This window comes from Antennarius striatus, chromosome 16 (genome assembly GCF_040054535.1).
Source record: "Antennarius striatus isolate MH-2024 chromosome 16, ASM4005453v1, whole genome shotgun sequence".
Lineage (NCBI taxonomy): Eukaryota > Metazoa > Chordata > Actinopteri > Lophiiformes > Antennariidae > Antennarius > Antennarius striatus.
Genome location: NC_090791.1, coordinates 13056659 through 13074388, shown reverse-complemented (window position 1 = coordinate 13074388; position 17730 = coordinate 13056659). Strand labels below are relative to the sequence as shown.

Here is a 17730-nt window from a genome sequence, read left to right as displayed (position 1 = left end):
AAACCTGAACTCTGTATCACCGTCACTAGTTACTAGTTACTGGTTTGCATTAGATTGTGCTGGTGCATTAGATAGATAAATTGATATACTATATTTATCGCAAACTAGGAAATTTAAAAGATAGTGATGAAAGAAAACCACTGTAAGTTTGTAGTAAATTATCCTTTACTATTATTATAACTACCAAACATTTACCTGATTATATATTTTCAGCAACAGTTTGAATTATTTACTTCAGTATTCCCATTTTTTGACATTTTAAAACATATTTTAAACTTGAAAAACATAAAACTACCCGTGTATCTGACTGAATTAATTAATCTAAAATATTTATCAAGCTTCAATTAATGGATATAAATATTATGAGAATCCCAGCAATGATAAAGCAATTTGATTAACTGTACCAGCTGCATTATTAAAATGAAGATTTTATCAATAACCATTCTGGAAAATGAGACCTTCTTTGTAGATTTGAACTGTATGTGTAAAGCATCTGTGCCTCTATGTTCGATGCTCAGTGATATATGGGAATGCTTTTTCACCACTGGTTAAATAGAATAAATGATCTGATCCTTACACACAAGTACCAGCAGAGGGACACCCAGCTCCACAAATTGATCACATGAAGCAAGGTAAGATTTATGACCAGAAATATTTGATATCCTGACATCTGCAGTTTTGTCTCAACTCTACTATTAAACAGAAATGTACATTTGGCTTCTTCTTATTCCCACAACAGCACTGGTCTCTGAAAAACAGTAGAGCCTGAATGAGCATGAGGGTTTATGTTCATATACATCATCACACTGGCTTAAAGTTACTCAAATAAGTGCTGATGTGAACACGTCTCCACTAACGCAGCATCTCTTCTAAACAAGCATGCAAATGCTGTGACATTTGGAGGGTGGTGCCCCATGCCAAACTTTATCATCATCAGATATGCTGAATGAACAGCCTTGCTGATGGGGATGGTGACATTAATTGCACAGCAGGGCCGTGGTCAAAAGAAATGGGGCAGGCACCTGCTGCAGAAACGGGTGAAGATGAAGAATGCTGTCCTAGATTGCCCACCAGCTCACCTTAAACCTAAACCACCAAATTAATCAAGACGTCAGAGGGCATGTGATTCGTCTGGGGCAGGCATCTAAGGAGGGAGAGAGGAGCCTGTTTTAAGGCACAGGTCACGCAGACCTGTGGGGGCCTCTTCATTTAAGAGAACAAAACCCACGCTGCAAGTGTGGCAGCGCTGCGGGTTAGATCTGCCCCAGAGGACGGAGCGGGAAGATGCAGCCCGTCTTCAGCCCTCTGTCTCTTTGTCTCTGTGTGTTCTCTCAGGGGATATGTTTTGAATATGCTGGTGAGGAGGGTGATGCTTGATGAGGTGCGCTGAGACAGAGGGGGTTTAGAAGCCCACAGGGACCACAGATGACTAACTCACTACTCCTCCTAATCTAGGACAAGCACACCTAGACATCCTTCATGACTCTAATGTTTTACTTGTGTCAGGCCAAAAATATGTCCACCGAGGTTAGCCAAAGTGGGTCATCCGACAGCTTTTTTTGGATCACAGCAAAAGAAATCATGCCATCTAAATGATCGCAGTCTTTTCAAACCCACTCTGGATGGGAAAAAAGCGCTTTCCCCCCATTTATTATTTTTTTTATCAAGTACCAAAGTAGGTCAATGACACCACAGAATATAACAAATCCCATTTTAACAGTGTTTAAAAGTCACCAACGATATAACGGCAACAATTCATATCCTTTTTCAAAACATTTTTATTGGTCTTATAGAAAATAAAGTAAGCTGTATCAACAAACATACAATATATACATCAATAACTTAGACACCTCAGAGAATCACATTTAAATCCACAGTTGTTACTGTATATATGAATACATAGTACTTATCTACAGATTGCAAAAAGTACAATAATTTAATTTATAAATAGTTACAATTAACTATTGTCTGTTTTCATACAAAGTACTGCAGTATTTTATAACAACCCATACAGAAAAATAACAAAAACAGATTAACTTCGTATTACTCGCTTTAGTCAGATTTTTATACCTTTGAAACACACGACCCCATGGAGTAAGAGGAAAAAAACCTGCACAGTCAATTGTTTACAAAGCATTATATCATGAAGAAAGCCAATGTCTTGAGAACTATTAAATTCAACTGTCACAGAAGTGCTGTTAATTATCCTCTCCGACATGTTGCTCATAAAAACAACTAACAAACAAACAAACACAAAAACAAACAAGAAACAAAGCCATACAGAGTTAAAAATCTGCAGAACAAATTACAGTGTTAAGATCAATTTCAAATACAGCCGACACATAAATGTGAACAGAAACACGTGGGTGGTGCTACAGCAAACAATGAGAACTAATGACAGGTGTAGCAGCAGAGCAACCTCAAATGTACAAAACACGCACGCACGCACGCACACACACACCAAAGAAAAACAATAAAATATTGCAAGTGGCCCCTGTGACAGAATCTATGGTAGGATCCATTTCACTCAGTGCACAAACATTTATGTAATAGCAGTATGTTTCAGTCAGAGGTCTACATCTAATTCATGGATCTGGTAGTTTTAAGTGAATTTAGGACCAGAGTAATAAGTGAGTAAGGCTCGACTGCAACTATCCCACGTTTCCTTCCCACTGCTGCACACTATTATAGTTTTAACATGTCAGCCACTATAAACAAGAGTCAATTGCTTTACTGAGTTAGGGGTTAAAAAGTATGAGGGAAAAATAAAATTACTTTACAAAAAATAATACAAAACAGCAAAACTTACTAAATAACAGACCATAGTCACCTTGACAATATTGATTACTCTTACATCTACTCTTTCACACCTTTCCACTGAGTTGCATATTAAGGGTCACTTTTTCACAATGGTCATTAATACCTACTGTAGCTACATATTATACACCTGTATGTGTCTGTGTGTGTATGAGAGAGAGAGAGACAGAGAGTGAGAGTGAGAGTGAGAGTGAGAGTGAGAGTGAGAGAGAGAGAGAGAGAGAGAGAGAGAGAGAGAGAGAGAGAGAGAGAGAGAGAGAGAGAGAGAGAGAGAGAGAGAGATTGGTCATCTCCACAGAGACTGACAGATTGGTCGACGGTGCCACTTGAACACCTTTAAAGACACTTGACACGAGAAAAAAAAAAGATTCACTCCACAAGACTGCCACAGCAATAAGGACGCCAACACCAATACTGGGCTATGTCAAGAGTCAAATATACATTTTTTCCCACAGTTTACCAGTCAATGTAGATAGCTAAGCATGTTGACAAAGTGAGGATGGGACACCAGCACACAGGCAGTGTGATCAGCACCCAAATCTCTGGTATGGAGTTTGAGAGCGACAGCGGCGCAAACGCTTTGCCGACATTACAAGACATTCTGACCGGCAGCAGGGTGAGATCTGGAGGAAGCGCATTCCGTTAATGTCGTAACACGACTGCTTTCACCTTGAGGTGTAAAACTCCTTCACTGTAAAATTTGGAGAACCAGGAGAGTGATGCGACACTTGGCACAGAGGGAGCGCTGCTGGCAGCTGCTGTTGATTGTAACTCTGTGTGGTCGTGCTGTGTCTCTTTGTGTGTGAATTGAAGCCCTTTATGACATGCTTATTACAAAGAAAGAGGGGAAAAGTGAACAGAGCTGCCATCCGTGTCTCCATTCTTCTTATCTGGAACAGTTTGTTCATTTTTAGAGTGACCTGTTTTGTCCTGAGCAAAACAAGCAAGAGCTTAGTGCATACAAACCCTACCACTTTTAAATCTGACGATCTGAAATTTGGTGGTTAAATTTATACACGAATAACGCTGCACGAATTTGAGGATACCCTTTAAGTTTTTCAACACATTATTTTCCTTGTAATGTTGAGTAAAAAAAACACATCTACAAGAAAATAAAAAAATTTGCATCATCGCAATAAATTTAGTGTGTCAAAAGCAAAAAAATATTTTCAAATCTTTCAATTCCTGCTGTGTGGAATGCATGCGATGATGAAATCTTCCTCCTCTTTTCAATCAAGTCTTACACTCTTAGACTGCAGAGGATGTATTCAGAGGAAAACCAGCATCAGGTGCAGCCATTGTTCGAATTCCACAAAGACAGCATCACTCTGTGTGTCAGGTAAAGTGTTGTGAGTTACATTTCACTAATGCCATTTCACCCCATTCTATTTCACATGGCTCAGATGGAGTCAACTCTCAATGACAACATGATTTGTGACTAACACCAAGGAAGTGGAGGATATCACAGATGCCAATACGCACAAAGACAACTGACCTTGTTTACACCACCTAGTTTAGCTCTACAGAGTTGTTTTAAATAGCACAGCATTGACATCTATACAGTGAACGACACTGCCAACTTGTCACTTACACATCACATCACGCGCTACCCCACAGTACGCGCCTAGTCACTAGAAAAAAAGCTATCAGACTTTAATAGTAAGCCACTTTTGGTACAATTGCAAAAAAGATGTCACAGGATTTTTTTTAGGTTTTCTGTATTTGTATTTCTATAAACAATGGAAGGTCATCTACCTAGTAATAAAAACCAAGAGGTCAACATCAGACAAAAATTTCTACACCTTAACAATTTAAACAGTAAAGCTTGTTTAAAGATTTTCTTTTGGAAATATCTGACTGTCCTGTCAACAAGTAATTACAAAAAAATGCAATATATATCCTTTGAACAAAACAACTCAAACACATCATTTCTATAAGCAAAAATTAGGTTTCAAAATGTTTGTGGATTTTACGGTTCCCCAGAGAAACACAAGGGTATTACTGTTATAACATTCAGGTTTTCAGATATCATAGAAGAATCTTGTCATGTTGGAATGGCACTCTTCTCTATAACAATGTCACGAGGAACTGCTGATCATTTTTAACATCTCCATTTAACCATAAATATGCAAGATCTCTTTGTATTTTCAGTGCATACATATATTATTGCATCTACCAGTCATATTGATAATGACGAGTTCATTAAAGCCTGTCACAGACACATAAACAGAAATAAATGCTAAATTTTTGAGCATTATTTCATGCTTATAATATTGACAGTTGATCAACAAAATCCCAAATTAGACTAATTTACTAGTTTTGGGTTTGTCAAGCTGTTTCAAAGACATCTGTAGCATCCAAACTGGGAGTTCGTGACTGTTCGCGATTCATTCTGATTTAAGTCAGTGCATAATAACAGGCAAAGGGGTTGAAAAATACTGTCTGCTGGCTCTTCTTTCAGCTGATTCCGGAATGGAAATGGAATTTATTGTCTTATAGGTTGTGAGAACACAACTCCCAATTTGAAAAAAAAAAGAAGAAGCAATCAGTCTGAAATATGCCCATCACATACTGTACCTTCTCACAACAACCAAGCAGCAGTCTGAATTTGACACATTTTGTACTTCTGAATTGTCACATAGTATTGCCTTGTTGAATATTTGGAACCAGAATTTGCTGTTTAAATGATCGGGTATTGCCAATATGTTACGATACATAAAAACAGACCTATGCCAGACACGATGATTGTGCCGTAGTAAAAGCACACAACAGGTGTAGACCGCTGAGCCGTACTTCATGACTGAATTCTGGAAGCATGATGTTTGCGTTAGTGATGAGGTTTAAAAGAGAGAACTTACACATCCGTTCCTGCGCTGTGTTACAATGCACTGACTGCAATTTAGTCATGAACATCTTCCTCTCGCGCTTTTCTGCTACTACGATCTAGCCTCCGTTTTGGATTTGACGATGGTGATGACGCTGGTGGCACCTACTTTACCCGGGATGAGGGGCCCTATGACGGAGGTCATAGGTCCTCTGGTTGAGGTGACGGGGCTGCGGGCCACAGTCCTGGCGAAGCTCTGCAGAGCCTCGTACTTTGAACGTAGAGCATCCAGCTCCACCTTCATGCTGGCATTCTCTGTGGCTAACTTGTCCACTTCCTGTTGCAGTTGAGCCTTCTGCTTCTCCAACTCCTCTTTCTGGGTGACGCGCTTCACGCGGCAGCTGGCGGCGTAACCACGGTTCTTCAGGGTACGCCGCCGCTGCTTCAGCTGCAGGATCTCCTCCTTTGTCAGGCCTCGTAGATGCTGGTTCAGCTCCCGTACCGTCATCGTCACCAGCTCATCATCAGTCAGGCTGGTGCCATTTTCTCCTGGCTCCCGCTTCACCTGAAGATGGGGATTAGTTATTGTTGATCTTCTTATCATTAAACATTACAGATTAAAAAAAAAAATCATTGTTTGTATAGTTAATTCACCAATTACCTTCAAGGCCTTGTTTCCCTTGTTTGTGGTAGTCATGCCACAAGAGCTGTTTCCACCTGCACTGCTAGTTTTTCTGTGGAGAGAAAATTTGATGTCAGTATTTATAACAACCACAAAAAAAACCTAGTGTACGGGCATTTCCGTGAAACACAAAATTGACCATTTTCTGGTATACACACTACAGCTTAAATGAGGTGCAAAGTGGGTCAAGGACTTAACACTTGGTGATAATTGATGCCATGTCGCGTACATGGACTATTCCTCCACCTGTCACTGTGAGCAAATAACCTAGAGGGATGTATCTCCTCTCCAACACCGGTCCCTCCCTGGAACCCGACATTACATTCAAACTGTTGCTGGGCGAGTCACAAGGAGGATGACATTTAGTTGGCCCTTTGCAATTCACCATGATTTCTTGGAAAACAACATCAAGTCACTTTCGTTAATTGCGGCCTCAGAGCAGAAACAGCGGAGGACGTGGATGGACTGAAAAAGGCTTGAAAGCCTCTCTACTGTACATACAACCTCTGCTAAATTACATTCACAGGAGGCATAGAGGACAGGCCTTCGTCTACTCTCTGAGCGATCCAGTCTAGACGGTCACACCTGTCTAGATTTGGCTGGTGTGCAAATATAATCCAATAAATCATTGAAAGAGGGATATTCTGTAACTACTGCAGAGCTCCAGCTCCAGTCCTGAGGAACAGCACAATAGTCTGTCATGTCATCGAGAGATGCCGTGAAGGGAGGAAACCTAATCTACTGGTGTCAAGACAGACACAGGGTTTGGTGGCTTTGGCCAAGTTCTCCAACACCCAGAATGTTTTTGTTTTTTCAATGAAATGACAACGACAAATGACATTTGACATTAGCACAATCAGCTGTTACAGTATTTATCAATTGAGAGAGGTCAATAACATACATTATAGCCCAAATTAAATACATTCCATATAGACATTTATGCTTTTTAAATAAGACAAAACCATCTAGACATTAATGAATGGAGGAAAGGTGAGTAAAATATACATTTACAAAAAATATATATTAATCCAATTTGATACAGAGGTTAAGTGTTAAGGGCTCAATGACAGCAAGTGGTCTGTTGCATGATTAAGAGGTCTACTTGGTGAGTAAGTCAGTACAATGAGCATCAATCATATTTTTCCATTTACAGTAAGAACATGTAGCGTTAAAAACAGTCATTTAAAACTCTGTACTGTTCTCTATATTATGATAAATCTGAGTACTGGTTTTCAAAAAATACAAAAATTCCCTCAAAAGGCCAGTCGTCCACAGTGTGCCATTTTTAGTTTAAAACCTACTACAGTGGTACCTCTACTTACGAATGTCTCTACTTACGAAATTTTCTACTTACGTAATTTCTTCCAGAACCAATTAATTTCGTATGTAGAGGTACCACTGTATACCAATGGAACAAGACAGTCCAGATGATTTCTGAGCAATCAGTGCAATCTGATACCATCCCAGTCTGATATGTACATGAGGTCCTGCAACAGTTCCTCGGGGCCACAGCACATTCAGATAGCCCCAGGTAGGTGAAGGTAGACCACATATCCTCAAAATTCTCAAGTGAATTTACCTGAGACTGAAATCAATTCATACACAATACAGTTTTTACAAAGACGATTCAGTTTGTATGGCTGTGCCTGTTCCTGGTAGTAAGCAGAAAAACCCCACAGAAATAACACATCATGTTTTTGTCACTACTCAACGCCTGAACAAAATCTTAGGTCCACATGCATGATAATCTGATAATCTCTATCATAGCAGAATAGTAACGGAATAATAACAGAGACATAAATACAGAAAAAAATTGGATAATATATATGTGTGTGTATATGTACACACACATATGTATGTATATACACACACACATACATATACACACACACACACATGTGTCCATTATTTTTGATCATTAATTCAAACTTCACTTGATCCAAGTCTTTCTGTGTTTTTTGAGGACAGAACAGAACATTTGTATATGTATGAACAAAAATGGGGAAAACAGTAATCCTACATATTTGCCTCGCTAGGAGGTGGCATAAACAATGCATATTGTTTTGGTTTTAAAGAAAACATATCTAAAATAAAAAATGAGTCCTAACATGAAATTTAATTGAAGAGTGTTGTTTTCCCTTCCTCTTTTTTCAGCCGATAGGTTTATAACTCAGTAGCTACGATTTCTGCATGGATAACTGTTGATTGGCATGAAGACATTGCATATGCAGAATATATTAATAGACAAATCACTCATTGTAGAACATGCATGCATGCGCGCGCACGCACGCACGCACGCACGCACGCACACACACACACACACACACACAGAGTTGTGACTCTGGTTGCTTTACGCTACACATGCTAAATGCTGTGTCAGCGACATAGGCACCCACCACGGTGAGCCCGGCCAGCACATTGCCTCTGTAAGCTGATTTACACTGCCCAGCAGTCTTTGTGCTGAGCACATTAAAAAAATGCATGTGGGCTCTTACAAGTTTTAAGCATCAAAACTGAAAACAACATACTTACACTAAAAAAAAACCCAAAACCCGACAAAGAACTACTGTCAAGCATGTGCATGTGTTTGCAGCTTACACGCCCACTAAGCTGGTAATCATGTCTGATGTGTGCAGAGATGCTCAGAGAGGGAAGGGGAAAAAGAAGAGAGATGAGACATACTTTTGAAGTGCACCAAGCTGGCCAGGATATTTCCATGGCAACAAAAGGGTGCTACAGGTGGACCGATCACCTGAGCCAAACAGGGAGAGACAGATACTTGTTAAAAATGACCTGAATACAACATTATCAATCAAGTTGGGGACAGAACATAAGGTCGGATTGTGACACGCATTCTTGATGATTTCACTTCATAAAATTCTCAGGCTACTCATAAAAAGGCGCCGTCGGCCTGTGGTGCAGATGCTATGTAAAAAAAAGGACATTTGCTTTTTGTGGAAGACATTTTAAACGTGATACTTTCATTCCTGTTGCGCCGGCTATGAATAGCCGACTGATAGTAACACCTACTTTTTTCACCAGCCTTTGTGGTGACTCATTTCCAGTAAGCATTTGGACCACAGATGCAAAACATAATGGGATAATGGTCTGCCTGATGATGCACAGATAATGGACAAATAGACAGGAAACTACTCCACTAATAGCTACTGGGATGAGAGCGTAACAAAAAAAGACTGTTTCTTCCAAATTTCATACAAGCTGACAATTTTCCACTCAGCAGTCTAGGCCCAATATTGTTCAATAAACAGTTGGAATCTTGAAAATGCAGAGTGATGGCACATCATCCAGATTGAAGAGGCAAATTTGGTCACACAGCTGTGTAGAGTAACATAGAAGGCATGGCTGAAAGCTCACCATATGACACTGTGTAAGGATTAGACCCGGGCTGCAACCCTCCAGCACAGGCCGCCGCCAACAGACGGCTAGCAATGACAGGGTATGGCAGCTCAACACTGACAAGGTCCAACGCACAGCTGCTCCCCTCCACTACCAGGCATGTCATACCTCTGAGACAAAGAGGCTCCCTCTAACAAACACACCGGGAGGGAAAGAAATAGAAAAATACACTTGTAATTTTTCCCCAAAATCCGACTGGAGATTTCAGAATTGCTTCACCGATTTTCAAAAGACTTTCTCTGTATTTGAGAAGTTTATCTTCTGAACAGTTCCACATGAGGACGACAGACATAGACATCTTCTGTGCACACGTGTATCGCCTGCTATTAGTGACAGCTTTTTGTGCGTGACAGGAGCAGGAGGTGAAACCTGCCGTTTGGAGCACACAGGCTGCAGAGGTAAGGAACAAGCACAGGGACATAGACGTCTTTTGTAGGTGCTTGCTGAATTTTTATGAATCGCCTGGAAGAACGCTGACAAATCAGAGCTGATTGCTTGTGGAGGAGAGACATCACACCCACAGGAAATAGAAATCGCTGAGTGTGGTCACCCAGAGAAATCGAAGGAGGGGATGCTGAGAGAGAGACCGACAGAGAAAGAGAGGTAAAAAGAGGGTGACATAAGAGGAGAGAGAGAGGGAGAGAGCAAAAAGCCTTGTGAAAAATGCAGTCTCAACACATTTGAAGCAGCTTGAGAAGAACAGGTTGCGTGGAAAAAAAAATACTGATCTCAGCAAGGACCAAAACCAAGGTGCCAATTAGGAAGTTGTGAAGATGAACTAACACGATGCCAGCAACCCAGCCAACTATCAAAAGATGTCTTTGTTCATCTCCATCTACAGAGGGCAGCTGGTGAAGGTGGCGCTGGCTTGGGTTGAGACTAGAAGGGAACGCACTGGTGGCATAAATGCTGATGTGAAATGATGGGTCCGGCCTTGAGCCCATGTCATGCTTTAATGATCTCATCCCCCTGCACAGGATCTCTGGAGAGGGGCTGCCAAGGATGGACACCATTAGCTAGGGGACCCTTTGTTGAGGGGGGAACAGAGGCTACAGCATCCATGCATTGCTTCTGCTGATGAATATTTATCACTGTCGTTTGCTGCCTAAGGTGGGGGTGGGAGACATGGGGCTGGGTTGGGAGGCTGAATAAAGATGCTCAGGAGGTGATTCTTCAAGGATACATCCAAGGCTCTTCCATCAAAGGCTGTCTCAAAATGGCGGTGGGCTGGTGTGGGCGGACGGTGGGGGGTAGATTTCTGGTACTGGAGGTGGCATGCATGGTGGTTCAGGACTGTAGGGAGAGCCAGCTCCACTTGACAGCAGTGTAACAAGATTATCAGGGCCATAAGAGCAAACAAAAACCCCAGCAACCTGCCTCAGAATCCAGATTACGACAGGACCTGCTCTCTGAATACTAAACACGGCTGGGGAGGACTAACAGGGCACAGGCTTTACTAAGATCTGACATCACGTAAATAATCACAAGTGCATCTACACCATAGTGAAACAGATTACCAAAACCACACAAGCAGATGTAAATTTAACCTGTCATGGCCAATTCTAGAGAAGAAGCATCCAAGCACTTGGCACTGGCAGCTTGCTAATGAAGTGAATAAAACTAAACATCAGAGGAGCATGCTGATGAAAGACTGTTTTCAGGAAAAGCACAGGCAGCATCCAACAACGGCTAGCCAGTTCTGTGAAACAGTTGAACAGCCTCTCATGCCAAAATAATGCATTTCTCTCCAAAAGAGTAACAAAAGTGATCCTCATTTCGCTCACAGATTTGACATGTCCTGCTATGTCCAGACCGCTGCTCGAGGCTCGAGCAGCCGAGAGAAGACACACGGGAGCTCTGGCCAAAATGGAACCAGGCCACAGAGTTATTCTCAATCCATTGTTTTTGCCAGGATTAGATAATTAATATAACACGAGAGAGCTAAATGTCAAGTCACTATGATCATCTTTACAACCTCTCTGATCAATTATTTATGAGCCTCTCGCTCATCATTACAGACATTGTTCAGAAAAGAGAATGAAGGGGACGACAAAGATCGTCACCAGAAATAGCCAATTCTCAAAAGAACATGTCAAACCAGAATGACTATATACCCTTTCTCCCTTCTAGATTTCATTTTAAAAAAAAACATAGATATTCAGATTTAATCATTCCTCCCTTCAGCTGATTGAAGTCAATTAAGAGTATCAAGAACACTGCATGTGTTCAGCAACATTTAACTGCAAATAAATAAAAAAATTCTGACTCCTCTAATAGCTCTGGAAGAGTTACTGGAAGACTGATGCAAACTTGGGCAGAGAGAAGACTGTGGTGTGTCGGTGTGAGAGGAAGGTACAATGGGAAGAGGGGAGGGAAGCTATTAACTACTAAGTATTCAGAGCGTGAAATAAGAGTGACAAAAAGAGGGAGAGGGAAAATCATTCAGCAGCTTTCAGAGGGAAATGTGACACGCTTGTAGTAGAGGGGAAATACTAAGTCAATACTTCTGACCACTGGAGGTGTACCGTGACGCACAAACTGTAGTTAACCAAAATCTTCTGCCTATAACTGAAGGTGAAGTTTCTTTTTTTTTCAGCAATCTGTGCCCTTGCCCTAATTTAACAAAAAAATATAACACTTAACTAACACACACTAGATTAAGTCAGTGCCCTGATAATAATAAATATCAAAGACTGTAAATATAGATGTGTTGACTGGACAGACATGATTGTTCTGTCACTTTATTAGTACCTAAACTTTGTCCACTACTTTTGTGGCCAACATACCTTTAATTGTACATACCTGTAATACAGTTTAACCAACAAAAAATCAAATGTTCCATTTCATGTAAAATACAAAATGTAACAACTGTCAGCCTGGATCTTCCAATAAAATACATATTGTGATGCTTTCTTTTAGTCGACATTTCAGCATGTGCATGAATCTCCTTGCATTAGGTCTGCCACAACCTTTAGAGTGATATGGTTTCAAAACATTATAATTAAGTTTAGTGTTATTGTATTGTTATTACCACTAATCAACAGAAGAATGTGCTTAAGGTAAGAGCAAATTGATTTCAGCAGAGTAGATTTCAAACCGACTTGCTCAACCAGGCAAGTGGGAAGAGAGGGATTTAAATTTAAAATAGTGAGTACTATCATCATTCCCCAAATTAGACTCGCCTTTCTGAATGGTTTGAGCTAATGAAATATGTCGTAATTCTATTCTTTATAATAGTGAAAACATTTTTTTTTAAATACCTAAGACATTTATCGTATTTGCAAGGCGAGGGAAAACAACCTGTAATGAAAGCAGAGAAGCTGAATATCTGCAGATATTCTGTAATTTGGCTTTCTGGTGCACAGTGTTCCACATTTAATGAACATATTTCTTTCCACATACATGATTGAGCACTGATGATTTACCGTAACATGGAAATAGACACCATAAGATGCACTAAAATAAATGCTGGCAGTGAAAAAGTCCCATATGGAACATTGTAGGTTATACCATGCAGAGCATGTGGTACATTTATGTCTGTAATTTGCATCCAGTTCATGTGGTTTTAAGTGAAAGCATGAATCACCACCCTCGAGGGATTCTGTATTTTCTGAAGTCACTGATAATATGAAGCTTATTTAAAGGGACTCCAGTTAGACTGTTTTGCACTGACAAATATTTCCATACGTACAGAATATATTTCTGAGCTGTTTACTCTTAGAGCTGCTCTGTTAGTACAAGCAGAAGGACAGGATAAGAGACTTCATTGGCCTTCCACTGCTTCTGCCTGGAGGACTTGATTAAACAGGAAGAGAATAGCTCTTGATACTTTGGCCTTGCACTGGCAGAGGAAGTAAGGGTTGCAGGCATCCCACACACTGGCATAATATCCAGGAGGTTTACTACACTGGTTGCATTCATTGTAAATGCATACTGCATTGACCTAACATCTCCAACACGGCATTTGCAAAACAAAAGATGAAAAAAATTACAGGCATTCAACACATTTAACGCTATTGAAAGCAACAGCGTACTGGTTTAATTCCTGTCTTTGATTGGTATCACTGCAAAACTGTGATTTTTCTTCAGTTGAAACACAACCCTGTGATAAAGCCATCAAACAAACGAAGCTGAGCAGCATCACTCAGCTTGGAAAAAAGGAGCGAAGTCTCGTTTTTTTTGTCTTACTTTCCTGTCAGGTGTTCTGATTCAAGCGCAGTCAGTGGGCAGCAGTTAGGAGCTGAAACAAAGATGTTAATTTCTATTAATAACACTGCCAGCACTCAGTTCAAGTGAGTGATGATGTCTGTCTACATGACACTTGATGGAAGCCTCACACTTGATGGAGTTGTTAGTTAAAAAAAAAATCCAAATTAATAACCACACAAACCGATCACAACTCATCTTTCTGCCACTGATTATATTATATAGATTATGTGGAAAGATTTCGTGTCAAACTTAAGCTTAAATTAATGGAAAACTACATATTTTATCAAACACAAAGAATGTACAGACAAAAAATATTTAAATATCTAAGAGCCACAAGCATACTACAGTAAAATCTACAATAAATACACAAATACAAATAAATACATGCATATATTAATATGTGCATAGAAATAAATAACTAAATGTTATGTTCAGCAATAGAGAATACCAGGGACAGTTTTTCCTTTATTTTTCTGAGGTTTCTCTTTTGTAAATTAGTATTTAGTCCACATATAGAACTGATGTCTGTGCCTGAGCTACTCTCTAGCGTGGGTTATACAGTATGCTGCTTATCTTAGAAGGACGTCTATCTTTAACCTCTTAAAAAACTGCTTTACCTATGTGACACAAAACATACAATGACAATATGTCACACTATCCAAAATTCATGGAAAATGTTGATGCCTTTCCTCTCATTCACTAGTTTCATTTTGATGTAACTTCTCACACATTTATCGGTAAACCCCTTGTTTTAGCGACAGTTCACCACTGACGTGTCTCAAACATTCATCAGCCAAGATAAAAGTAGGTTGCATGAAAAAACAGCTGCTAGCGTAGGGTGCCATGCTTATGCTCCCCATGTTCTGTCTGATATTGGCTAATCTAAATTACGAACACACAAACAGCAGTAATGAACATGCCAAGTCTAACTCAAGTTCCAAACAGAAATTCATCAAACACGCTTGCCACTCTGTCTAGATGAAAGTATTACTTTGAGAAGTGGAGCGGGCATATCGCAATGCTAAGCAATCATAATCCTCACCATACTTGCAAGAGGTTTCATCACCAACATTCCCTCCCGACTGCAAAAAGGAGGAAAAAAACTATATTGATCTTTTTTCTCCTTTCCTTCCAGGCATTCCTATTTCCCTGTGCAGCTTAAACAGCACTTTTGTGGACAAATCCCACATTTGTGTTCCTTTCTTGAGGCTATTAATTGTCCTGAATAGCCGTAACTACTCCCAAGGCACAGCTGCATTGGTCATGCAGAGGTGTCGGCAGCCAGGCTGTGCTCTTTGCCGTGTAAAGTCTTGCCTTGTGTTTCATCAACCGCAAATATCCTCCTCTGCCCTCCAACACCTGCCCATTCTCAGCAATGCCACTGGGCATGAGTTGTGTACATGGATCACCTCTACAGTATCCTGCCTTATTTCATCTACGCTACTTCAGTGCAATGGACAATAAATCTCAGTGGAGATCTCCACCACTCCCTGTCTCAACGGGCTCTTATATGGGCCCTCATCTGTTCTGGTTACCTGCAGAGAAAGGCAGAGATGGGCATTACACTTTATTGCAAAGTAGAGTTTCTGATGTCGGGCTGGCCTGTCTGCTAAACACACTTCAATGCCCTGCTCGCATGAACAGAGATGATGAAATAAGTTAAATATCAGAGCAAGAATGGGCAACTTCTATCTGTTTGGCCCTGCCTATATATGCTCAACAGTTTCCAAGGTGACTTTTCAAATTGCTTAGAGATTCTCCATGGATAATTCATTACCTGCCCTCCATAAGACTGCACTCTAATAGGCAGCAAATTTCATCATGTCACACATTGGGGAAACAAGAGCATCTGCCAGCACGTTCCAAAAGAAATGAAGTACAGTACTGCATACCACATTAAAAAATGTCACAGGCAAGTCAACTCTTTAATATTTATCACGCAATTAAATAACAATTACTACCTGTAATAAGCGCTATTTTCAACTTCCCGTACATACCATAATTACACATGACCCAATTTAAACAGCCACTCATGGAAAGACTCCATTAAAACAACACGGTCATAATTTATTGCTAATCATGCATTTTTAAAATGGATCTGACATCGCAGTTGACACTTAAGCACTTAGTCTAAATGTACTCGCACCCTGTTTGTTGATGTACACCGTGACAGCACCGCAATAAAATGCACATTCTCAGCTGAATGTAGATGAGGCGATTGATTAATGCATGATAGTCATCACTTGATGCTCATGGCTTGATGACTGACTTGCACGACAGATGAAGCACCATTTCGATTCATCTACTTATTAACGGTGGCGAGGTGATAAACATCGACCCTTATCCACCGCGCAGACCTTTGTCCGGAGGTGCCATATTTCGGGTGGATTCTGAGAACGAGTAAATCCATCATTGTGATGATTCAGCACGATTATTAAAATACAGCTACCAATATTGTTGTTAACTGCGTGGATTTCATATTGGAGGCAAGGACGGCGTCTTAGGTTCGCCTCTGCCATTGTTATATTTTAACCAGTGGTTAAATGAATTGTCACTTCAGGTGAAGCATTTCAATACTACCAAAACGATGGTTTGGGAATCACATCCAGACAGATGAGATATAATCATGACATCAACGCCACATAAAAGCAACAACATTGTTCATATTTAGCAATCATTTCATTTTTTGACAGAAAAATGCTATGAGAAAAATGTTGGGAACCAACCTGATGTCGCTAAACCCGTGGGCTCGGCTCGCTCTTGCTCCTTTTCACAACGAGGTGATGAAGCAGCAGGTTTGAGCAGCAAGAAGCGCATGAGTTGACAAACCAGCGCGAAGTGCAGCGATCCGCTGGGCACGCGACACCTCGCTAAATTACTTATCGCTATGACAATTTAGTAACACGGTTCTGGCATTCCACGACTCTTGCATCCAATCTCTCAACGCTTGCTCGCGAAAGTGGCAAACAACTCCCCCGCCTACAAAACAAGCAGGCGAGGAAATCCCCGTGTAGCCTTCCCACTACGACTGGAGCGTGACGGCGGCACGCGCCGCTCCTCAAACCTCAAACGTTTTACGCACGAGACATTTCCCGTCTCGCGATATCCAAATTTGAAGCTGAATGACATGTTATAATGGAGTTTAATGTGTGTACAATAAACAATATTAGGTGACACCCCAACATAATGGCAGCTCGACCGTTGTTCGCTAAACGATGACACCATGAGTGTTTCCGGTAGCAGCTTTCAAAATAAAACAAACACTCGCGAGATGCCCAGCATTGTTAACCTCAGAAAGCACTCTTAATTTGAAAACTATTTCCGGTATCTTCCCGGTTGGCTTGATGTAAACTAGGATATGCTAACCCGTAAAAGCTAGCAACTGCGAGCTTGTCGGCGGTGAGCCGAATGCGTGCACAGTCAGCATAACATAACTCTGTTTGGTTTCCAGACCCACCTGACTTAAAAATGACGCTGGAGTTGTCGATGTTAATGAGCTCTTATTTCACCGCCAGACAGACAAGTTCAACCCGGGGACGCTGAGACGTCGGCTTCGCTGTCAAAAGCGCCACCGCGATTACAAATTCCAGCTCGTGCTTCCCTTCTTGTTTTCTTTCTCTTGTAACGGAGACAGACGTCATCGTGTTTTGTCACGTGTCTTCATTCATGAAGGCTTTTCTTTGCTCGCAAATATTTAACTCAAAAATTGTACAAAATTATTGTTCGACTATTATTGCTTATGCTAAATAGGTTATTGGAAAATAGCGCTGCTTTTCAAATG

The 17730-nt window shown here is 40.7% G+C and overlaps 1 protein-coding gene across 3 annotated transcripts; it reads right to left on the bottom strand.

Annotated features, from left to right (window-relative positions):
• Positions 1-1767: 1767 nt before the first annotated feature.
• Positions 1768-17555, bottom strand: LOC137609683 (transcription factor MafG). 3 transcript variants are annotated; one of them, XM_068336881.1, is made up of 4 exons: positions 17407-17555; positions 13929-13980; positions 6303-6375; positions 1768-6206 (listed from the first exon to the last, which is right to left on the bottom strand). In XM_068336881.1, the coding sequence occupies exons 3-4, from the start codon at positions 6336-6338 to the stop codon at positions 5754-5756; spliced, it is 489 nt and encodes a 162-aa protein (XP_068192982.1). In that variant the 5' UTR covers positions 6339-6375; positions 13929-13980; positions 17407-17555; the 3' UTR covers positions 1768-5753. The 3 variants fall into 3 exon arrangements, with proteins under 3 accessions (XP_068192982.1, XP_068192980.1, XP_068192981.1); XM_068336879.1 differs by lacking the exon at positions 13929-13980; XM_068336880.1 differs by lacking the exons at positions 13929-13980; positions 17407-17555 and adding an exon at positions 16676-17102.
• Between the last annotated feature and the right edge of the window lie 175 nt (positions 17556-17730).